Here is a 26,530-nt window from a genome sequence, read left to right as displayed (position 1 = left end):
TCATTTCTCACGTGAGCATTGAAGTCTCCCAGCAGAACGAGGGAGTCCTCAGAAGGTATGCCCTCTAGCACCCCCTCCAGGGACTCCAAAAAGGGTGGGTACTCCGAACTGCTGTTCGGTGCATACGCACAAACAACAGTTAGGACCCGTCCCCCCACCCGAAGGCGGAGGGAGGCTACCCTCTCGTCCACCGGGGTAAACCCCAATGAACAGGCTTCAAGTCAGGGGGCAATAAGTATACCCACACCCACTCGGCGCCTCTCACCAGGGGCAACTCCAGAGTGGTAGAGAGTCCAGCCCCTCTCAAGGAGATTGGTTCAAGAGTCCAAGCTGTGCGTCGAGGTGAGTCCGACTATATCTAGCCGGAACCTCTCAACCTCGCGCACTAGCTCAGGCTCCTTCCCCTTCAGAGAGGTGACATTCCACGTCCCAAGAGCCAGCTTCTATAGCCGAGGATCGGACCGCCAAGGTCCCCGCCTTCGGCCACCACCCAACTCACACTGCACCCGACCTCCTTGGCCCCTCCCATAGGTGGTGAGCCCATGGGAAGTATTATCTAAATTAGAAAAGAAAAAGTCTCATACCCTACCTGAGTATCTCCTCAGAATTTCTTCAGGAGTTGGCAAGAACTCACTAATGTAATTCTAAAGTAAAGCAAAATAAACTAGGCTTGTGTTCAATCTTTCTATTTTACTTGCCTTCAAGGAATGCACCCATACATGCTAAAGTCTTCATCTCCGGACCTTGACCAATGATCAGAACATCCTGACAAGGGTTACAACTGACTTTTGTCCCTGAAAAACTGGCTGCTATCCTTCTGTACGGGACATGACATCGGTTTTATTGACAACTGGGATCTCTTTTGAGAGAGACTATGTTTCTACAAAAGGGATGGACTGAACCCTTGTAGATTCAGAGCTAGGGTCCTTTCCACCAGCATTACATATGTAATACAATACTCCTGACTACCTTTCATTATTCAAAATAATAGCCATTACGTGGTTATTGTATTTAATATGTAATTAATATCTCTAGTTAGAAAGAGGCAGCTGTGCAGAAACTGTAGCATGAGACCCTTAACATGGCATTATTTATTGTTAAGAGCATTAACTAGTCAATTTTTTTATATAAATGATCTTAATACTGACAGAAAAATAGACTTTTGAATTCTTTCTGAAACTTGGCACAGTAGTGAAGGGTCTGCATTATTTATGGAGGCAGCATCAATGAGCTTTAATTTTACTCAGTCACGAAAGAAAGGCCATGGCTTAGCAAGTGTTTTCTCAAGCAAAGTAAATTATTAGGATGCCAACCTTGTCAGTTTTTCACCTTTTATGTATATTGTCACTGTTAGAGGAGTATCACAAACCCTTTTTCTAACTATATACTGATCACCAAAATACATTGCCTCATTTATTGATGAATTTTCTGATTTATCATCCATTATAATAACCAGTTATAACAATTTCCTTTGAGTAGATGACTTCAGTTTTCATATAGATAATCATCATCATTCAAAAGCTACAGAATTTATGGATCTTTTAAAAGCTTTTGATCAAACTCAACATATCACACAGTTGAGGGGTACACATTAGATCTGGTCATCTCACGGGGGCTTATAATTGATGTAACTCAGATAGTAGATATTGGAATATCTGATCAGTGCTGTTTTTTCTTTAGTGTACCAGTGCCAGGACAAAAAAAGCTGATTTTTAAAAGATTTTTGATGACACAATAGTCAATCCTACTGTAGTATGTAGCTACTCTAATACAAATGGCAATATAAACACTAAGGTTGACATTTTCATTGAAAACTGAAGCTTGTGGCAGACATTGTAGCTCCTGAAAAACTTGTTAAGGTGCCAGTTCTCCAAAATAATAATAAATACATAATAATAATAATAATAGTGCAGGAAATCCAAAAATCTTATGTACAGCCAGTGATCATGTTTTGCATCCAGCTCAGTCTGTTGAATGTAAACTTAAACAATCATTGGCTAAATGTGACTCTCTTGCAGCAATCTTTTCAGAGAAAGTATATAAGATATAGTATACCGCAGACCTCAACCACAGATTTAATTGAAATTCAGCATAATGAACACAGTTAAACTCTTTTACTAATATACGTCTGATCTTTATAAAATAATTACTACACCCATCCACGTGTACTTAATAACATCCTTACAGACTTTTTTGAAGATGTCTCTGATTTGTTAATTGACAGTGTATTTGATATAATTAATTGTTCATAGGACAGACTCTAAAAACTGCTGTTAAGCCACCACTTAAGAAAAATAATATTAATGTGTCTTAGACAATTTCAGACCTTTCTCTAACCTGCCCTTTAAGTAAAATTCTAAAATCTCTAAAAACTATTGTAGCTAAGCCACTACTTAAAAAGTATCTTAATCTTTCCATCATTTTTAAGTAAAATTCTACAAAAAGTTTTTTTTTTTCCAACAATTAAATGAATACTTGAATACAAAAGTTTACTCTGGATAACTTTCAGTCAGGTTTCAGACCAAATCATAATATAGAAAACTACAGAAACTGCTTTGGTTTAAGTAGTCAATGATTTATGTCTTAATGCTGAATCAAATGATCTGTCAGTTCTTGTTCTATTAGACCTGAGTGAAGCATTTGTTACGATTGATTACAGCATTCTTATTGACTGCCTTATGCATGGGTTGGACTTTTTGGCATCGTATCAAGTTGGTTTCATTCATATCACAGAAAGGAAATTCTTTGTCAAATTTAGTGATTATATATCTGAGATCTATGATATTATGTACAGTATGTTTGGCCGAAGGGATCTGCTTCGGGTCAGTTATTATTCTCTGCCTATATGCAGAGACAAGATTAGACATGATCATTTCAAAATGAAGTAACTGTGATCAATTCACAGTTACTTATCACAGTGATGCAGACAGTACACAGATGTATTTGTTGACTGCACTAGATGACTCTAAGCCTTTAAGCCCAGAGTCATACCAACATCCGTGAATGGATCAGTAATAATTTCCTAAAACTTAATCAGGAAAGGTTGAGAGCATGTGCTTATAGCTTGTTTCTGCACCCACCCCTGAAAAACAGAAATTTTAATTACTGGCAGCAAACAAAATAGCAAGAACACTCAAAATAAATTGGACCATCAGACTTTACAAATGAGTACTGAAGTAAAGAATCTTGGTGTCATGAGACAATACAAGCAAAGGAAATATCAAAAAAGTAAACCCTATGAGTATCATTTGGCTTGGCTAAACAATGGACTATTTTTTAATTGTGCACTTTCGGTAATGTAAATTATAGCACAACTACTGTATTTCACCTAATTTTCTGTCGTCTTTTAAAAGCTAATCTCTCTTTATCATTACCAATGTGCCTTTCCTCCACATTCACCTATAAAGTTCTGGCTTGATTTGCTACTGGACCTTTACGGTCAATCAGAAGGGGCAACTTCGGGGAGATCTTTAGGTCACTTGGTTATCAGTCCTGGAAGCAGAGATGGATGGTGTTATAAAATTATTGCATACCAGTGCCCTTTACTAATCCTGGACACTCCTGCACACCGGAGACATTATACGTTTTAAGAGACAGCTGTTTTGTTCCATCAGCTCCTATAACTGGTTGTGTAGATCACCTTGTTATCCCAAACAAACTGGTAGCAGCAATGCTTTTTTCCCTTTTCTATAACGATTCTCTCAGATCCATTTACATTGTGGTATCTGCCTCCAGGGTGCCTTCTGCCATTAGAAGGATTAACTCTCTCTTGAAACCCATGTCTACTCTCATTTTCTTTTTGAAAATCTCATGAACTAGGAACATGGGGTTTGCATCTCTTCGCGTAACTCCTCTCAGGCCACTACTCTGCTTTCTGTTATTTCAGAGCTCTTTTTCTGTTGCAGACATTAGTCTAAACTGCATATCTTCTGGTATGTCTCCTCTTACACGGTTACGGTTAAATTAGTATGTATAACCAATTAATACATTACAGTGAGATAGGGAATAGCAAACATTTTTCCTAAAGCACAGATACAACCTTCTTCATGTAGGCAGAAATCAATCCGAAGAAGGAACTGCAGACCATACTAACATTTCAGACGGATTTAAAGTTATCAGTTAAATTAATATCTAATTCACTGTGATGTGTAAAAAGCAGCACATATACAGGGAGAATCTGCAAACTCCATATAAGCAAAGATGATAACTAGTGATGAGCGAACACTGCTGAGTTTGCTTCGCTGTGAGTTTCCCAAAATCATGGAAATGTTCACGATATTCGCCGAACTTGGTGAAATGCAGGTCAATGGGAAGGACTAACTGAACTAGATTTGACTAGATTATAATGGTGCAATCATCTTTAAATTGTCCCTGATGTCTAGGGAACCGCCAACTATAATGGACCGATTACTGAATAATGTGGCCAAACGTGTTTATGTATACATTGCATGAACGGTCCTGGGGAACACGATTTTGTGTCACTGGTATGCTGTAATAAACAATAAAGTCACTTGACTTTTTCCAGAGGCACTATGACAGATTTTGGTATTCAAATTAAATATAGAACTTGTATGATTAAATCTGAATTTTTACTGCTGTTAATATGTTAGACCATTAATATTCAAAGTGTGATTTTTATCATGAATTTTAACAGATAATCTTTAAAAATGATTTCAATTCAAACGATATACTGTTATTTTGTTAAGTTCCTCTGAATACAATACATCACTGCCCTTTCTATTAATGGCAAAGATTTCATGTCTGTTTTTCTAAGTATGGTGACTGATTAGACAAGTTTTCTAAATGTGAGCTATTTATAAAACTGACATGAAAACATTAATATTAATTTTCCAGCGAATATACTAAGAAAAACTGAAAGAGAAAACTTTGTAGACCAAGAATGCAGGAGGAATGATCAGGAACAAAAAAAGGGAATTTAACCTTTTCAACCAGGTGTTCATAATAAAGTAAAATTAATGTTAACATAGTGATTAAGTATTAATTAATACTGCTGAATATAGAACACAATCTAGGCGTTGTATTTCATTTACTTCACTATAAAAAGGAAATAAACAATTAAAAACACTGTATACATAACATATAGCTGCTGCTCTTATTTATGAAACATCAGATACCCCACCTTACACCTTGAGAAGAAAACAGCTGAAAAACCCAGCTGTGTTTTGTGTTGATAACAAGCTCTCGGGAGAAACCATTCCAGTGGTGCAATCAATGGGAGTATTTACAGCACTAAGAATGTGTTGGGACTATGAGAGTCTTGTGGTGGAAAATGTGCTGAGCAAAACTCTAAACACCTGTTGCATCAATCCGTTGGTTATTAACCCTATATACAAACATCCTGTGGAGACGCATATTCACTACACATATTATAAACACACACATCATTCATCTTCCAAAGCCACTCATTACAAATTATTTATACACATGCACACACACACACACATATATATATACACTGTAAAATAGGGAAGATTGTTGAAAATTGCCGGTAAATAGTATGGAAATTTATTTACCTTTACTATTGTTCCCATAGCACTCCCACAGGCCATTAACAGAAAAGCCATGTTATCAAGAAAAAAATCGGTATATGTTGGCTTATTTTTTGTTGAAAAAGGCTATACTATCTTTTTCAGGTGACTTTGTACAAAGCAGAATGAGGCAATTGACTGTTTTAATTTATAAACTATATCTAGGCTGAAAAGATAAGTCAGAAGCAAACTTACTTAGCTTCCACTAGGGGACCTAACAGCTGTTCACCTCAAACTATAGTATATCCCTACATAGCCCAAAATATAGTAGCAACAATTATAAGGTATCTACTTGGAGATTAATCTGTCCTTTTACAGATTAGTCTTAAAGTCTTTTACTTTAAATTACTTGAAATTTTGGTAATGTTTCTGTTATACAGTACAATAGCTTTTACTACAAAAATGGAACTGGATTTTGAAAAACACATTACACATATGGCACATGAAGTACCCTTAAAAATGTAACAAAAATTTTCCAAGATCCACTTAAAATATCCAACTAATTTTATAGAAAAAATATTTGGTAAAATACTCTTTGCATGGTGATTCTACTACACCCCTATATGATTCCCCAGGATACCTGCAGCCTTGGCATTACCTTGTTCCCAGGACATCGACAGTCATGACTAGTGCAATGAGGACACATAAACAACAAGAATAAACATGAAAAAGAGTTCAGTGTATTTTATTAAAGAAAAAAAACAAAAAAAAAACAATCAGCTGTGTCCGAATAAATAAAATGAGGTGCAGTTTCTCAATAAATAAATAATCCATAAATAATCAAATAACAACTAGTGCTGTTCATGGCAGTAAAATAAGTCAATAATAAATAGATACCTACAGGGGTTAAAAATCAACCCGACAAAATTGAGTTCCTTCATTGTTCGCCCATTGGGTCTCCTCAGTGGGGGATGAGACACAAGTAAGCATGGTTATCTCTTAAATGGCTTGTGCCTCAGCCACCTCAGTTGGTCTCCACTGGGAATGCCCAAAGCAGGGTTCCGTCATCCCACCACCATCTCTCTGGTGTCTGTAGGATGATTCCTCAAAGCCCTTCAAGCCATCCGGTTCCTTGGATGCTCAGTAGGAGCAACCCACCCCTAGAATGCCATTCCTCTCATTCTCTACTATGCCTCCTTGTGACTGTCTTGCTTCCTGTCAACTGCACTGGGTCCTACACCTGATTCTACTCTCTCTCCCCTTTTTAATGTTCACTCTTCTTTGACTTTCTCTACCTTATTTCTTTTTCTGTTTTCAATCTTCTCTGTCCTACTATGACTACTTTATAGGCTGTGTGTGCAGATGCTTGGCCTAACAACTCGCAGTATATGGATGAGGAGACCCAGTAAGCTAATCCCACAGCCAATTTCCTCTTTATACACTTCATGGTTGCATGTCTTTGCAGCAACAGGCATAAACACGCACACACCCACTGGTCCTGAGTTGCTCTGTTTTTATTACAAATACTAATGCACCAAACATGGACACCTAATGCGTTTTACTACACACTACTTAAAGTAAAATATTAAGTTTATATTTGGGTAATTACTGTACAATCGATCATTATTTTTGCATCCCTTTTAGCAAACTCATTGAAGGATTTTTGGTCACACTGTGCGTGCTATTTTAGTACTTCCAGTACTGAATAAGTACTTTTAGGTTATTAGTGTTTCAAAATGAAGCTTTTACTCCCGAGATTAGTACCTTCAACATTACTATTTTTTATCTTGTCACTAAGATTTTGTTTTGCATATCTCAATAATACTATTCTACAACTACCAACACCAAATTCATCTTTAAACAGTCCCCAATTAACCTGTACATACATGTTTCCAAAACATTAGCCTCCCATACCATACCCTACCATTTTTTAACATTAGCATCCCTTCACTTTTTTCCCTCTTCCATGACCGAGGATAATCTACCAATGGGAACTCTGGCTTTCCACCAACATCCCCAAAAGATGTTCATGTTAGGTTAACTGGTAATTCACTGTGGGTGTGTGGAAGTGAGCTAGTGGGCCCTGGAATCAACTGGTGTCCTATCTGAGGATGTTTCTTGCCTTGTACCTACTGCTGCCAAGAAAAGCTCTTGCCCCATGAGATCCTAAAACAAACGAGTGTGAGAATGTTATACTATATTAATAATTAATACATACCTGTAAATGTTGCTTACTCATCTTACTAACATACATACACACACACACATATATATATATATACACTAGGGGGCTCACGCAAGACATGATCATCTCGGAGATACACTTTGACATCACACGAGACTAGACATTACAACCTTAGGAAGTAAGACCCGTGAGACGGTGACTTTTGAACGTCACGCCCAACTTACAAACAATTTAAAACAAGTTCATGGACATCTAACCTCGCAGTTGTTAGAATTCTTTAGGCAGACACTTCATGTGCTCCCGGCTCTTAAAAATGTTATGCGTTCTAGATGGCACGTGAAAGACTAAACGAAGAAGAAAGAGCAGCGCATCGAAAAGAAACACAAAAATGTTGGAGAGAAAAGAAGGCAAAAAGAATGCACAAGAGAACAATAATAATCTATGTTCAAATTCAGAAAATAAGGAAAGTAATAATCAGCCCGGACCAAGAGGAATAGAAAAGCTCGTAGGTCAAATCTGGGTCAGAAACAAAAGACTTCATAATGACGTTCAAAAACGTTGGCGCAATACACATATAGAGCAGGTTACAGAATATGAAAGCAGTGGAAATCGAAAGGCTCAAAAAAAAAAAAAAAACAAAAAAAAAACTGCGTGATACACATGCAGACCAAGTTAAAGAATATGAAAGTAGGAAAATTCGAAAGTATCAAAAAACAAAAAAAAGATAATAAAGATCGCATTAGCACAAACGAATGGAAATTACTACTCGGTGAAATAACTGAACAGCAAAAAGAGATTGAATATATGGACATAGGTGATATGTCAGAAGTATGTAGGTATTGTAAGGCTTTAAAGCAGCAGCTGGCTTAAAGGACAGCTGCTGTACAGGCTTTTAAATGAACGATGCGCAGCGCAACATGCAGATTTTGCAGCACGCCACAAGCAGCAGTAGCTGCTGTACAGGCTTTTAAATGATCGACGTGCAGTGTGACATGCAGATCATGCAGGGTGGCACAAGCAGCCCTGGGGGAATAACTCATTCACTAAAATAACAATCTCTTTAAATTGTAAATCCAGTTAACCAAACCTGGGGGTTGGGGAGTGAAGCGATCAGGGGGCGGAGCCCCCTAGTATATATTATATATATAGTGTATATACAGTATATATATATATACACACAGTATATATATATATATATATATATGTGTGTGTGTATATATATATATATATATATATATATATATATATATATATATATATATATATATATATATATATATATGTGTGTATATATATATATATATATATATATATATATATATATATATATATATATATAAAAAACACCATGTATTTGTTGCCCTATTTTGATATTCACATTCTATATTTAGCTTCAATTTATAAACATATATAAAAGTAATTTATGAACTACAATTACAAATTTACATACAGTTTGATGCTATATGGGACAAATACACTATGAAGTGTAAAGAGCAAGAAACAAAAGCATTAACTATTCAAGGAATTATTTTATATACTTTGTTAATCCTCATGGGGATTTACAGTTCTTGCTAAAAATTTCTTGCAAGAAAACAAGAAATAAGGAAGAGAGAGGTAAACTAAAACAACAGATGTATTTATTTGTTTGTAATGAATGGAAGAGGGGAAAACAAAATCTGCTTGAAACCAGATAAACTTTTTAAAATAAAGACAAAGAGCTCAATAACAGATTATGCAATTATGGGGTCAAGTGAATTCATTTATTACTGTTTACATTTAAACAACTGGCCAAATGTAGGCAAAGTAGCATGCCACAACATAGTGGTAAAAATGTAGCATGCTGCTTTACCTACATTTGGCCAGTTGTTTAAATGTGAACAGTAATAAATTAATTCACTCAACCCATAATTATACTCAGAAACCTCCTACTTGAGCACTGGACAGAGCTTTTGAGACTTCATGCAATTCCATCACTTATTACCATTCCTTCTGGAGTTAGACTTTAAAAACCAATTAAAATTATAAACAGGATGCTACAATTTACAGAGTAGTAAGAAAGTGATTACAAAATTCTCCGATCAATTATTCACTTTACTAAAAGGAGAATTTAGAATTATTACAGAAATGCAGATTGAGTTACTACACTTGAAATTACTGAAGAAGATAAACTACTTTAGCTTAAATAATGTTGATATGTTACAAAATGTATATCAAATTTTTAAAGGAATTAAAAAACAGCTTTATGAAAAATTGCAGAGACATAATTGGAATATCATTAACATTACACATATTACAGAAACATATACAAGTTTCAAATCAAAAAGAACAGGCTGCATAAATCTAAATAAATATTGTCATAGAAAAAAAAAGACTAATACCTAAATAAGAACCTGACTGCTACAGTAAAGCAAGGGTAATTGGTCTCTACTATTAAGAATATTTTTATTTATATTTCCACAAAGAAAAACTGTATACTTGAGTGTAGATGTTAGTTTTATATTTTGATAGATTTTAATAAAATGCTAATTTTGAGGACCTTAGTATAAACGGGGTTTTCAGTGGTTAATACCTACATAATCTGTGAACAGGGAAGTATAAGTATGTTGATCTCTTTTGTTCATTTTCCATTTTTCAAAGAATTAATAAACATCTTTACTCCAAGATCAAAACACGACTGTGTTTACAAAATAGCCTTCTGCCCATTTAGTAAATATCCTAAAGTCACATGTCATCCCATGAGAAGCCCCAACTTCCCTTTCTTGCGTACCTGTTGAGTGCCATAGTTACTGTTGCTCCCTGCTGCATCTCCTGGGATGCTGCTACTGCTGCCTCGGCTAATGAAGCCACGGCCTGAGTGGCTTCTGATGCTTGCGTTGTCTGAATTGTCATTTCCCCCCCTTGGAGCGTTGCCCAGTTTTGTTCAACCTGTAAAAGGAACAAACACAAACAAGCAGAAAATCAAAATTATTTTTCTCAATTATTATGTGATCATTTACATACAGTACATGGGTACAGAAAATACCATGTCTTAAATATTTCACTAGGATATTTCCTCAATGTATCACAAAGAAAAGGTATTTTATAATCTTGAGTTTTTACAAATGTTAACTAACTGCTGAAGCAGATATTAAGCAAAACAAAAAGGAAAATTAATATGATAATGAGCAGATACTTTAACAGATAAATAAATGTGGAATATGGTTGCCATACATATGGTATTATTAGTTGAAAACATTTAAAACTTATTTAGCAGAAACATATTAGGACAAAAATTATACTTGAGCAGAAACGACTTCTCCTGCAATGCTAAAGCATACACTACTACAGAAAGTTTTGTGGGACATAACATTAACCCCTTTTGCATTTTGTAAGATAAACTGAATTAACTGGTAATTTAGTATGCAGATATTTTAGCAAAAACTGATACACAGGACCTACAGTATATTCAGTTATAAAACCTGAGTGATTATATGCTCATTATTAAAAAATACTACTTATGATCTGTTAAATAGGTGTGTTTTATATTACGTAGCTGGCTTATACTTAATAAACTCACACTCTATAAAATGTCATGAATATTTATCTAAAAGGACAAAGATGTAATTTAAAATACAGACAGACACAAATCAATCTGTTAGGGAGCATTCCCTTTTTCAACATTCCTGGAAACACTGTAGTTGTATTTGTTTTAAAAAATTCATACATTTCTTTTTTCGACTGCTTTTAAATTATATAACTTTAGGAGAGTAAATTACGTTTAATACTGCTTACTACAGAAACACTTTATTTTAAGAATGTTTTTTCCAAGTATCTTAAATTAATCTCTTACTACAAGCATGTTACCATAATCATGCACTATTCACGTTATATTTTTTACTTTTTATTAATACTGTATACTTAATAACTATGAATAAAAATTAGTAAGTACAAAAATAAAACATTATGTTATGTATATTCTGTGCTTTAGGCAAAACTAAGGTTGATTTTGTGCCTAACACTGTTGAAATGGATTCTTTAATCATCTAACTGGTTATACAGTTATAAAAATGAATGGATGGTGTTTATAGTGTAGTCACACATTTTATGAATATGTGAATTAATACAACTCTTATTAATCCAAATGTTGCATTACACCCTAACTTATTTGTATCGCTACAAGCTGCAATCTGTATAGTGCACAACCATATAAAACACAGGTTATAACTGCAGAGTTAATGCACTGTCCCAACTCTACCTGATTCTTTTAAGAGAACATTTCAACTAGATAAACCAATTTATTTCCACTTGTAAGCATCACTCCACATCATATTGTGATGCAGGAAGTGATACAGATGATATCAAATAACCCAAAATTACTAGACCAGTGTTAAAAATTGTACTGTTATTTAAGTTGACAAATAAATGATGATTTATTTGGTTTCTTTTCAGATTAAAACTCATACAGTATAATTAGCATCAACTCCAGTTCTTGAAAGCTTTCAATATTATTTATTATATTACACAGATTGGATACATAACTTTTTAACTTCAAGTAAATTAAAATTGCTTTTAACAAGTATTGCATTATTTTTAAAGAATATTATTAACTCATAGTGCTTTATACTTGTATTTAATTTAATGACAATTTTAACAGTATCTGTAATTAGGGAAATAAAAATTAAGATTTCTTTAATTTCTCCAGTGCCTTCAATATCATCTAGCAATCTCTGTTAAGGGGTAGGCTCAGAGATATTTAGGTGGATTAGCCTATGGTGTCTTGCATAACGGACTAACTGACAGGCAGATCGCAGTTTGTGAGACCCAAGGACAGATTTTCTGATAATGATGTAACACTGGAGCACCATAAGGAACAATCTGTCTCCTTTTCTTTTCATCTATACACCTCAGACTATAAATATAACTCCAGGTCATGTCACTTGCAGATATTCTTAGATGATTTTGCACTTATGAAGTGTATCGATATGGGGGATGAGACAGAGTATAGGAGTCAAGTGGAAAACTTTATTTCTGGATGCAAAGAGAATTGTCTGCATATTAACATCAGCAAAACCAAGGGACTGGTTATTGACTTTCACCATTACAAAACAGTCGGTATGTCTCGTCACTATTCAGGGAGTGGATGTTGAGATGGTATACTCCTACAAGTACTTGGGGGTCCACATCAATGACAGGTTGGACTGTTCTCATAACACAGAGGAACTATATAAGAAAGGGCAAAGCAGGCTCTTTTTTCTTAGGAGACTATAGAATCAGTTGATCAAGCTGCCCTGTGGGACATCCTGAGACTTTGTGGGATCCTTTCGAGGTTGCTGGATATCGTGACCAGCCTATATACTGGTAATGTGAGTGCTGTATAGAGTGGAGGCAGAACCTCTGCGTTTTTCCCCAGTTGATTCTGGGGTTCGTCAGGGTGGGGTTCTTGCTCCTACTCTGTTTAATGCTTGCATAAACTGGGTCTTAGGCAAGGTCGTGGGGTCCAGTGGCTGTGGGGCGTCTGCTGGTGAAGAAAGATTCACTGATTTTGACTTTGCTGACAATTCAATGTGATCTTTGCAGAGTCAATGGAGGCTTTGATTGGGGCTTTTGAGAGACTGAGCGAGGAGTCTGAGTGTCTGGGCTTGCAAGTGTCCTGGATAACAACCAACATCCAGGCCTTTAATGGCCTCTTGGGCACAACCATCAGCTGAGTGTCCACCTTGTTGAGAGGTTTACTTACCACGGCAGTGACATTCATGTCCCTGGTGACTCATCCTATGAAATCAGAAGATGGACTGGGAGAGCATGGGGAGGTCATGAGGTCACTGGAAAGAGGTGTGTGGCACTCCTGATATCTTTGCAAAAGGACAAAGGTCCGAGTCTTTAGAGTCCTGGTGCTTCCTGTCTTGCTATATGGTTGCGAGACATGGACGCTATCCAGTGACCTGAGAAGAAAACTGGACTCCTTCAGTACTGTGTCTCTTTGGAGAATCCTTGGGTACCGCTGGTTTGACTTTATGTTGAATGAGTGGTTGCTCACAGAGTCCTGAATGAGGCACGTTACCTGCATTGTGAGGAAGCGTCAGTTATGTCATGTGGTGCAATTTCCCCAAGGGTGATCCAGCTCGCAGGATCCTCATTGTTGAGGACCGGAGAGGCTGGACCAGGCCAAGGGGATACTCATGTAACACCTGGCTGCAGCAGATAGAGGGTAATTTCTGGAGGGTGGGACTGGACCGTGTGTCTGCCTGGGGAGTTGCCAACCAGGATCTCGAACCATTTTGTTGTGTGTGGCAACGTGCTGTACCAGTGCCTGCTCTCTAACCTGACCTTGTGTGCAGGGCTGGTAACATATCTTCAAGAGTACCCCACTGAAGCAACAAGCTAACTAAAAGTGCAGGCTCAGTTATGGGAGACACACTCTGCACCCACTGGAGTTAGTAGCAAAGGAGAGAATTAAAACAAAACTGAGTGCCATTATGAACCAAGCTGCACATCCTCTCTCTCTGACACACTAACACTAGTACTTTCAGCCAACGAATAATTCAACTGAAATGTGTGAAGAAATGGTACTGGGGCACCTTTATACCAACAGAAACACACCTGCATAATGCCTCACTTGGACTGTTACTTCCATGTCAGAAGTTTTCTTTTATTTTTACATTTTCCTCCTTTTTAGTCATTCCGGTGTATTCAGACCATATGTGTGTGTGTGCATATATATTTAATTATCTATCTATTTATGTATTTAAATAACTTTGTTTCTTTTTTTCTTAAAACAGAAATTAACAAATATATACAAATAAAAGGGTAGCTTGCAGAAAATAACATTTTAAACCTACTGAAATACATACTGTTCAAAGATAGATAGAACATTAGAACACTCTAGACGAGAACAGGCCATTCAGCCCAACCAAGCTCGCCAGTCCTATTCACTTATTTCTTCCAAAAAAACATCAAGTTGAGTTTTGAAAGTCCCCAATGTCTTACTGTCTACCACACTACTTGGTAGCTTATTCCAAGTGTCTATTGTTATTTGTGTAAAGTAAAACTTCCTAATATTTGTGCAAAATAGATACAATTTTCAGAATATCTTTGTAACGTAACTTTTTAGATGGCAATAACAGCCAAGGTTATATGGTGCACAACTATGGTGCACCCTAGGAAGGTTTTGAAAAAAAAATTAAACATATAGAATATATAAAAATATATATAAACTTCTAGCACAGTCTTCTAAGATACTATCAAAGTAATGTACGTCCTTGAGAATATAATCACAAGCAAGTTTTTTTTCCCTTTTCTGAGCTTGCATATTGCAATATAAGGTAGCCACCTCCGCAGCTTTTGGTGCAAGACAGGAGTCAGTGCTCAATGGGGTGACAAACCATCACAGGATGATTTCGGTAAGAGATTATTATTTATTCACATCATGTCAATTTAGAAGTGAAAATCAACATAATCTTTTTCCTGTAAGTAGAAACCAAAAGGACCTGGTAAATAGCAATGCAGACATAGGAACAACATGCCGAGTGTCAAATCCAGAGTGGTCAATATGAGTTATTGTAATATTATTGTATGCTACCTAATGGTATATCTTTATTCTGCAAAGTTAACTTCATTTCATTCCACAGGTGTTCAAATGGACTGAGATCTGATTAATGGGGAAAATCACTAAATCAAACTGAATTCATGGTCATATTCATAAAACCAATCTGGGACAGATCTAGTGTAATGATATTGAGCAGTATCTTGCTGGGAATAAAACAATCATAGATGAACATATTGCTGCCATTTAGAGAATAAATCGGATCACAGATCATATTAATGTATTCAAACAATAATCTGCTTATATCATGGGAACCAATACATGGTAAGAAAAAGTGCCCAGAACATTAGATGGCCACCACATATCTTATTTATTGACATCTAGCAGTACATATGCATGCCTGGAATGGTTTTTCATATCCTGGTTCTAAAATTAGAAGTAAAAAACAAACAACAGGAACAAAAACAATAAAAAAGAATGGGCAGGGCAGTCCATCCTATTCATCAAGATGCTCCAAAATAATTTTGAGATTTAAAAGGTCCCTAAGGTCCTATTCTCCACCACACTACTTGGTAATTTATTTAAGTGTCTATGCTTCTTTGTGTGAAGAAGAATTTTCTAACATCTGTGCAAAATCTTCTCTTAACATGTTTCCAACCATATCCATGTGTTCTTGTTCAAGAGTATATTTTAAAATAACAGCTGAGATACGCTGCATAAACGCCCTACATAATTTTAAAAATTCAATAATATCATCCCTTAATTTGCATATACTTAAACTGAAATGATCCAACTTCTTCAATATCCCCTTCATAGATTATACCTCTTAGTCTCAGGATCAGCCTGGTCACCCTTCTCTGGATTTTCTATAATGCTGCTATGTCTTTGTTGTAATACGAAGGTCAAAGCTGAACACAGTTCTCCACATATTGTGACAGTATAACCTTACATCCTTTTAGCCTAATTGATTGCATATGTACTCTGTCTTGATGTAGATAGTGAAGAGACCACTATAACTCTTAGGTCTTTCTTAGAAGGCGTACTTTCAAATTTCCCATCTCCCATTGTGTATTTAAACTTAGTCCTACATGTAATATATTTAATTTACTTAAATTACATTTAAAATGCCACAAATCAGCCGAAGCCTATATACTGCCCAAGTCCTTCTGTAACAACAATTCAGCTGATTCTATATTATGTGCCTTTCCACTCTGTTTGGTATGCCTGCAAACTTAGTCAGTATACTAATTATATCCTTGTCCAGATCATTTATGCATATTAAAAACAGCAGTGGCCACAGCACTTGTAGATAGCTATAGTATACATAAGGGGAATACCAGAAACAATTCTTTCTCTCTTTTCATTCTGATATCAGAAGATGTCACTAGGGAACAATATTAATAGTAGGCTGATTACTTGGTTGTATTTTTTCTTTAATTAACTTATTTTAAAAGGGTAAAATTTGGAAAAAATATATATGTTTTTGATTGTTCACTGGGGTTGATTTTAAAACACCAGGACTGACTATGTATTTTTTTGAAACTTATAGAAAATAATTTCACTTTGCAACTCCGTATTTACCATGATTGTCAAGAAATAACTTCAACTTGAAAAATGCCAAACATTTTCTTTAAGTTATCCCTACTATGACTTTTTTTTTAGATTTTACAGTACCTGCTTTAAATTTAACTTTATTTAGATAAATTTCAACAGTTTTAATATTCTGTAACACACTGTGAAACATATGATATTTTAAATCACTAGATCCTAATGGTTCAACTGTCTTTTTTCTCTGAATCTTATTCTGAGTATTATAGAATATTAAGTACAGACAGACTTCTCTTTTTGTTTAAACATACCGTGTAGCAAAATAATCAATAACTACATCTGTGAATTTATGTTCTTGTGTTATACTTTCTGTAGCATTTTAACAGCTAAGATTTGTAATTTAAAGTCCTCTATTACTGTGCAATGTCCCAGTAAACTTGCTATTTTCATATTAGTAAAAGATGTTATATACGTATGGGAGACTACAACATACTGTAAATGTAAAAGTTCATTCTTAAAGTTAAACTGATGAGATAGCTACTTTGAGATGGTAATATGATATAATTTAAAATTGCATACAAAGATTGTTGAAGCTACATTAATACCCTGTCCACACATTTACATTTTTGTTTAAAAATGCAGACATCATCTTTTATCCACATTACACCAGCATTTTCAACCAACGAAAATGAATACTTTTCAAAGCACACTCCAAAGGCATAGGCTTTAGGAAAAACTGGCATGGCGTTTCAGTCTGGACAGGTGAAGCATTTGCTTTCCTTGGCGCTTGTTGTGCTGCTTACCTATAAGCATCTAATTTGCATTTTGTGTGATTTTTAGTGACTATTTACACTGCATGATATACTTGTCAGTCGTATATGTGCTCAAGCTGCACAAGCATGTTTGGTCCAATTTCCATGCCATGACGTGGGTGCTCATACTATATATGTACAATGCACACTCACTGCAATCGCTGTGTACTGTATGAAATTTGATGGTGACATCAGAAAATTGGCTTTTGAGACTGCTCACACTATAAGACAGCCAACTGAAATTCCTGACATTTCATCAGATTGTGCAACAGCCCAACCGTGAGATGTAATCAGGCATCGAAACCACTCTCATACTGCACATGGCTCTCATACTGATGAAGACAAAATTCCAGCTAACTCAGAAAATCAGTTGGTGAATGGAAATCAGGCTTAAATTGTGACAAAAATCGTACAGTCTATGCAATTCTGTATTCTGACAAGAATAATTTTGCAAATAATGTGAAAATGCAATTGGAGACAGAGATTGAATTTGTTTAAAAATATTATTTTTAAATGAAACATAGTAGTGTGGACATTGCCCAAGTGTAGAAGGCAGCACTCAAGACATAGTCAACGTGTAATCATGTCTTCTCTCATCAGTGGTGAAGGACTCCAAAAAAATGTATTACAAATTAACACTAAATTTTGAATGCTGTTTCTATCCTTACACCAACAAGAATGAGGGTCATATTACAAATGTGAAGGGAAAAAAAATTCAGTGTATCAAACTATGTTTGAACTGAAAAAGGAATGTAGACTACCTTTCACTTAAAAAAGCTCAGTTTTTACATCTGGGATATGGTCTTACATCAAAATGGAAATCTAGCGTAGGGCTGTATTTCTTCTGCTATATAGTTAATTTCAACGAAAATATTACGACCACAGTCATTCCAATTAGGTGGTATACAACAATCGAATGTTTTTTTTTCTTTCTTCCATTGCCATCAATTCTTTCGATGGTGATATATGTACTGTATCTGAAATTTTTCACTTTTTAATTGCTGTTAATTTTGCATTTTTTCTGAATTTCACTGCAGTTATTAATGTACAGGGTGAGCCAAAATGAAGTACGACATTTCTCAAAGTCATTACGTGAGGCTGAGAAAGCCGAGTGGGTTGGGGTGGGGGTCCTTTGATAGGTGATCTCTTGTAGTTTTCAATCAGCAACATGCCTTAGTCTGGTGCGTACCGTGCTTTCGCTGTCAAAGTGTTCTTCAAACACAAAGCATCCATCATCACTACACAACGCTCCTTCCGAATGCACTTTAGCATTCCTCCTAATGGTGATGTCCCATATCGGAAAGCAATTCTTCAGTGGGTGGCCAAATTTACACAGACGGGTACATTGAACAGAAAATCTCCCGGCCGTCCTCGGACTGTACGAACTCCTGAAAACATCCAAGCTGTAATTTTCATCCTTACAAAATGATGGTAGTGCAGGAACTCACTGAGAGAGACTGGGAGATCCGTAGAGAGTTTTGTGTGAATGTTCTGCAAACTGCTCATCGAGATGCCATCATCATGTGCAGCGACGAGGCACATTTCCTTTTGAATTTGCGTAAATAAACAAAACTTCCGCTATTGGGCTGAAACCAATCCTCATCAACTTCATCAAAGACCCCTGCACAGTGAGAGTGTTAGTTTGGTGTGCCGTGGCAGAATTTAGCTTTGTAGGCACTGACTTTTTTGTTGGGCGTTGGGGGGGAGCAACGGTCACCGTCACTTCAGAATGTTACAACGAAATGCTAGAGAACTTTTTGCGACCCCAACTGAAATAAATGGATATGGTGGATGCCTAGTTTCGCCAGGATGGAGCAACAGCTCCTACGGTGCAGAGATCCATGAAAGTTTTGCGGGAGATGTTTCCAGGGAAGCTGATCTCCCTGTGTAGTGATGTTAGGTGGCCTTTATGTTTGCCTGATCTCACTCTGTGCGATTTCTTCTTTTGAGGCTATCTCAAGTTGAAGGTATAACTCACCGGCCTCAAAGCCTCGAAGCCCTCAAGGATGTTATTTGCCACAAAATTGCTGCTATTCCCCTTGAAATGCCTGAATGAGTCATTCAAGCATTCAGAAAGCGTCTCAAAGAGTGTGTCGCTAATGATGGCCACCACCTTGAAAACATCATTTTTAAGACACAGTGAAAAAATCTATCTTGTATACTGTTTATTGTGTCATAATGAAATGTATTTTATCTTGTAGCGTTTTTGTAGAATAAACAATTGAAGTGTGGTACTTCTTTTTGGCACACCCTGTAAAATAATTTAAATAGCGCAAATAAAAATAAATTATTACAAATATGTAACATTTTTAGTTCATTTATTTTTACAAAAAAAAGTGTCTTACCTCCCCATCAGTTACTGTGGAATAGTTGACCTGAGCTACTGTAACTGTTGTCGGAAGTTCTGAAGCATCAGCTAATGTAGCCACAGTAGCTCCTGTACCAACCTGTGAATACAGTAGGAGAAAAACACATCCAAATAAAACTTTTAAAGCAGTAATCACATGATAGTACAAGAGGAGAAAGAACAGTGGGAAAACGTATTGTATAAAAACTTAAACCAAATATATACTTTATGAGTAACTTCTAATGTTAAAACATTTGATAACACAGCTAAACAGGATGAACAGATACATAAAGTGCATGGTAAGGTTAAAAAATGCTCTATCAATGATATTGGTAAAAGTCACTTAAGCACCACAGCAGAATAAAAAAAAAAAAAAACTTTTTAAAAGAGGTTACGTAAGAGGAGGTTCAAAGTATTTTTTTTCCATTTCTGTGATTCTGACTATTCAAATGTGGTAAAATAAATGTACTGGCAATTTTAAAATTGCTGACAAGTGCAAAGATAAAAAAAAACCATGACTTGGTATTACCATGTTGTTAGAGATTAAATGGTTACCCAAGAAATGTTAATAAACAGGACATTATTTTGACAATACTAATATTTCTTAGTCTGTACAATCGCCACATTTCAAGGAAGAGCAACCTATAAAGAAAAACACTTCCTTGCAAATTAAAAGTAGGCAGATAATAGAAATGACATACTGTAATATTAATATGGGCAGGCAGAAGTTCTTTCAGAGCAGATGTATATCAAATAAAATCTTGATCAAATCAAATTTTATTTGTCACATGCAAATTATACATACAGTGCAATATATAGTGAAATGCTTATTATATGCATCACAAATAGTGGAAAAACCTTGAATGCAGGGAGGCCTGAATGAACCTTGTTGGCATCATGCACAATCTGCTCTGCTACATACCCCCTGTAATGCCCAATTAAAATTGCTACATTAAAGCTCTCATACAATACAGAACTACTGTATACTTTCAAGGTCACCCACATCAGCATCCAAAATATGTACTTTAAGGAGAATTTTCACCCTAAGAGTTTGCTTAAGAGATATTTGAGCTTGATTTGTGGTTAACTCTGACAGATCCAGCAGGTCACCAATGTAATGCTCCCTTTTGGGATACAAAATTATGTCTTAGCATTTGCTGTGCACTCCCTGTGAAATAATAAAAAAAGCATGTGAAGCCATGCAAAGCAGGGTCAATATCACTTTATTAAGGCACATTGTAATAATATTATTTACTCATCTGGTGAGTTTAATCATAAGAGGAAATATTTTTTTCCATCCAAGGTATATGATTTGGCAAGCTTCTCTTTTAAATCACTCTGTGATTTAGTGCAAACTTAAGTTTCATGTACTGACACATTCATTTTATTTATGTGCAGTGAACTTGTCTTTGCAAATTAGCTAAGTTTCACTACTTGCTGCCCCCATTTTTGAAGCTTATTTTTATTTGTATATGTGGTTGTACTCTCACCTAAAACAGATTATACATTTCAGGGTGGGGGTTGGTGTTTGGGTTCTTATTATGATTTCATGTTTGAACTTTAGTAAATATCTGATAGATTGTTTTACATGGGGGCATTGTGCCCCTAATACCATATGTTGCCTTCTGTAAATAACTGACCCAGCTCCTTCCCTTTCATTTCCAGCAGTCCTTCTCTTCTTGGAAGCATTTGACTACAAGAACTGCAAGTCTTATGATAGGTTTTGGGTACAATGGGTTTTTGTATAGCATTTATCAAAATGATTAAGACTGCACATTCTTCTTCAATATTCGTACAAATTTAAATTTCTCCTCGCCCTTTAGTACTAGGGTGTTGTACCATGTTAGCGTTTATGAATGTAGTGAGAAGTCAAGCAAAATGACACACAGGGTTTTCACCAGCCCACATTTTATTCAATCTATTCTTTCAACCTTTCACCATTTTTCTATTGAGTTTGGAATGCATAACCCCTATTATTACTATATAGTCCTCAAAAATTCTGTTTTATGCAGATGTCATTCTTCACTTCCCTTGTAATGTATTTACCATCACTCCAATATTCTTAATTTTTTTTTAGTTCATATGAAGCTGTTAAAGACTACATTAACTGGTCCAAAGCAGACCTTCTTACTTTAAACTGTCAGTGCCTAATGATAATCCTAACCCTCCTTCCAGCCTACTAACAAACAAATTTAATTACCTGGGCCTTGTTATTTCTAACCTGGTGTAGGATACTGTCATCTACTACCTGAAATGTCTTTAGATATAAAAATCAAAATGAATATTGTACCCTACACTTAAACTTTTTTTAGTTCCAACCCTGCTTCCACTCCATGATGACAGAAATCCGTAGTTTGTTAACATAATGGGAACATGTCAGAATAATGTCTAAAAAGTGATTGTTGTTTATTTCTTGTGCCTTTTCATTGTCTTAAGCAATGGTTCAGTGTAATATCTTCTGATCCTATTTGATATCACTTAATATGCACTATTTTGCCAGTCCATTGAGAACTATAATTCTTAGCAGGTATTGGTACTTACTTGTATTAAAGAAACAGTGCCATCTGGGTTACTGATAGTCTGAACCACTGTCTGCGATGGGACAAGATGAGCAATGCCATGTGTAGCTGCAGTTGCAATAGCCTGCTGTTGGGATTGCTGATCTTCAAATGCATATAATAGGTCTTCCCGGCCATGTTGCTTGTAACAATTTTTTACAATTGTTCTTAATGCTTGTGTCCATGAGACCTACATATGGCAAATGAAAGCAGCTATAAATTTTAGTTATTTTAAACAAAAAGGTATGAACAAATATGGATTTTAAAGTAAATATTCTTTAATTTTCACCAAATAATACTAAATCGTTGCTTGTTTAAAACTAAAGTTGTTTTCAAGAAAATATTTAGATGAAAGAAATATGCTTAGGTAAACAGAAGCAGCATCTTTTATTTCATGGTTAATAAATTAATATTGCTGAACTAACATATTTCCATACTTACAGATTTTACAAAGAAAATCATGTTATATATTTACTTTGTTATTTTTTTTTCAGTTAAACAGCTCTAACAGATAAAAGATATATGTTGGGAAATAGTAGGATTCTTTTCTTTCTTTCTTTCTTTCTTTCTTTCTTTCTTTCTTTCTTTCTTTCTTTCTTTCTTTCTTTCTTTCTTTCTTTCTTTCTAATAAATGGTGTTTAGTGCTGGAGACATGAATGATAATGAAACATTTATGATTCACTTACAAGGCGATGCTCAGCAAGTTGCTTAACAACTGCATATGTATGGTAATAATTGTACTTTCAAAGATTTTTGAGTTGTGCTATATGTGCCATCTGAATAATCAAGTTATTGTAAACCAAAATATAATTATGGCAAAGGTGTTAAGAAAATAGCACCTTCATGAGGAGCTGATGGCTATTTGATGAAATAATGAAGGAGTTCAAATTTTATCTACTATCTCACCCTCTGTTTCTGTTCTTCTGTCCGAACATCGCTTCGTACATTGGCCCAAGGAATATCATCCGGCCACCAGATTGGCTTACAGCTTTCTTTTCCCCAGCCTGGTTTGCCTCTTCCTGTTGAGTACTTTAACATTTCGGGGATAAATGCTCGCAGTTGAGCCTGTATACCATACAGCCAAAAACACAAAGAAAGATCATATAGTGCATTAATTATTCGTAGCATAATACAACAAGTTTAATATTCTTATTAAATATTTAGCATGCTTCTTCTATTCTAAACCAGCATAGAGGCTCAGCTGATAGTGCTGCATCTTAATGAGTATGGATCATGGTTTCATTCCTGGCAGAATGATTTGTCTGGAGTTTTACTGTATATCCCCATACTTGCAATTTTTTTTTCCAGGCAGTGCAGTTAGCCCTCTCACAGACCCAATCAGTGTTGCCAGGTAAAATGGCTAAGTTGTCTTAGGGTGAAGGTGTGGAAGTGTGTCTATAGCAAGGCTGGAGTTCAGTTCAAAACTTCTAATGGCGTAAGTTTCACTCAACCTGATCAGAAACTGTTCAAATTTAGAAAAGAAATGATTGAATCCTGATTAAACATTCAAGTACAATCACCACAACGTTTTAAGTACTTTTGTAATATTTTGTTAATCCAGTTCTTAATTCATCAATTCAATGAAAAAGAATTTTCTCATTTCAGGTACATATCTTTTGCATTTTAACAATAAATTCAATCAGATCTTTTTCTAAATTCTGAAACCAAATTACAGACACAACAAATTGTAGGTTCTTGTTTAATTTATTTCATAAACACATCCAATATGCAGTATTTTTGTGCAGAAATAGTAATCAAAACTTGTACATTTTGCTGCATAGCTTACATTCTCTTCCAAAATTCAAATTTCATTTAAAAATGGCAGGTCACTGTAGTCCTGAGACAGTAAGAATCTTCAGGCTTTCCAGCTGGATTGAACAGTTCGGATTTCTACAGACCTTATAGAAGCAGTGAAGCCAAAAATATATCCAGTCTTGTGTTGATACTATTTTTCGATGAGGATAACCCAAGAGATCTATAATAATAAAAGGCAAAGCCCTCACTGACTCACTCACTCACTGACTGACTGACTCACTCATCACTAATTGTCCAACTTCCCGTGTAGGTGGAAGGCTGAAATTTGGCAGGCTCATTCCTTACAGCTTACTTACAAAAGTTAGGCAGGTTTCATTTCAAAATTATACGCGTAATGGTCATAACTGGAACCTCTTTTTTGTCCATATACTGTAATGGAAGGCAGCAAGATGGCCGTAGGAGACTGAGTTGCGTGTCGCGTCATCACGCCTCCCACGTAATCACGTGAAATGACTGTGAACTCAGTACGTAGAAAAGAAGGAGGAGCCCCAAAGAGCGCTGAAGAAAACATTCATTACACAATTGAAAAGGCAGCGAAACAATAAGAAGCGAGTGAGTGACGCATACAAGCATCTTCATAAGACACGAGGTATAAAAAAGCACGGTGTAAACCGTAAGTCTAAATTAACTTTATAGAAACGCTCCCGCTGCCGTTTGCAATACCATATTCGCGAGATGCAAGTTTAATGAGAAGACACGAGGTATAAAAAAGCACGGTGTAAACCGTAACCTTAAATTAACTTTATAGAAACGCTCCCGCTGCCGTTTGCAATGCCATATTCGCGAGATACAAGTTTAATGAGAAGACACGAGGTATAAACGAGAGTTTGCATCACTTTGTAACAGAGTTAAAATTGCTGTAGCGAGAAACTTTTAACTGCCGGGTCTTAGCTAACATTAAATAAACCCGTGGACATCGCAACATCACACAAGAGAGCGGCTCACGTGAAGTGACTGAACGCAGCAGGAGTGATCACTTCCATGAATCAAACCTGTTCAAAAAACACATCACAGAATTGATAAGGTAGGAAAAGAATATGAAACAAAGCACGGTATAAACCGTAACTTTAAATTAAGTTTATAGAAACGCTGCCGTTTTCAATACCATATTCGCCCCTGCGAAGCGCGGTGATTTTGCTATATATATTAAACTATTTCAACCATTGTATGATCTGCTTCACGCAACTGAAAGAGGGCACCGTGGCAGAAGTTAGCCGACTTGCTCACCAACCACAAGCGTTACCTGGTAGGTAACCATCCATACAATCAGATTGTGAATCAGACTACGAATGCCTGCAATGTAATTACCCCGATCTACATGCTGTCAAATGAACGAACCACACGCCGTGGCACAACGTTAGGGGCTTCGCCTCTACGTCCGAGGATCGATTCCCGTAAGGGAGTGCAGTGACTGTGTACTCCTGATGAGCCCACAATTACGGCGAAACACGTGTCGCATACTATGCATCTTCAAAGCACGGTGTAAACAGTAAGTTTAAATTGAGTTTATAGAAACGCTCCTGCTGCCGTTTGCAATACCATATTAGATGACTTTGTAACAGAGTTAAAATTGCTGGAGCAATAAATTTTTAACTGCCGGGTCATGTCGCGTGTTCTTGGGTAGGTACACCAAAAAATGTATACATTTATGCATGTAATGGGCAAACAAAAAATGTACTATACCCGAAAGCACTACAGTAGTACTCAATGTATCTTTACTTCTTAAATGTTAATGTTTTACTGTTTAATGATTTATACGCTTCTTATATGTTATTCAGATTCTTTTATCAAAATACCAGTAACAGCGCACTGCACGATAACGTGGAGTGAATACACTTGACATGAGCATTCATGTTATTTATCCTCTTTCTCTGTACGTTTACCATTCGTTTGCTCAGAGGTTGATGTGCTTGCTGCTTAATGAGCAGCTCTTCACCCTAGCGTCCCGCTGCTTCTCTTCTTTCGTCGGCATCTTTTCTCGTTAAAACTGATTTTTTTAAAACTTAGTATGTTTTCTTTAATTTTTCAGTTAAGCTGGCACTTAAGTCTTCAATCTGCCTCAAGAATGATTAGCGAAGGTGGTAGACAATGAAAACGTCAGCCGTACGCATCCGCCACGCACGCACTGGTGCGCGCAGCTGTGAGTTCATTCTACAATAAAATAAAATAAAGATAAAAAGAGTAATAACTTGCAGCACCGCTATTCAATTACACTTGCCTAACGCCTCTCCTAAGGGGAAATACTGTGGGATCT

The 26,530-nt window shown here is 36.0% G+C and overlaps 1 protein-coding gene across 2 annotated transcripts in view; it reads right to left on the bottom strand.

Moving 5' to 3' along the window:
• nrf1 (nuclear respiratory factor 1) overlaps window positions 1-26,530 on the bottom strand; it is a 138,176-nt gene that overhangs the window by 29,501 nt on the left and 82,145 nt on the right. Inside the window, exons 6-9 of one of the 2 annotated variants that reach the window (XM_051923792.1) lie at window positions 23,368-23,526; window positions 22,445-22,651; window positions 19,902-20,012; window positions 10,442-10,599 (exon numbers count right to left, since the gene is read on the bottom strand). In XM_051923792.1, coding sequence (XP_051779752.1) covers window positions 10,442-10,599; window positions 19,902-20,012; window positions 22,445-22,651; window positions 23,368-23,526 — 635 coding nt within the window. The remainder of the gene's footprint in view (window positions 1-10,441; window positions 10,600-19,901; window positions 20,013-22,444; window positions 22,652-23,367; window positions 23,527-26,530) is intronic. The other variant, XM_051923795.1, reaches the window with a different exon arrangement.

This window comes from Erpetoichthys calabaricus, chromosome 1 (genome assembly GCF_900747795.2).
Source record: "Erpetoichthys calabaricus chromosome 1, fErpCal1.3, whole genome shotgun sequence".
Taxonomy (NCBI): Eukaryota; Metazoa; Chordata; class Cladistia; order Polypteriformes; family Polypteridae; genus Erpetoichthys; species Erpetoichthys calabaricus.
The sequence above is the reverse complement of the archived record's forward strand: the minus strand, read 5'-3'. Positions and strand labels throughout refer to the sequence as shown.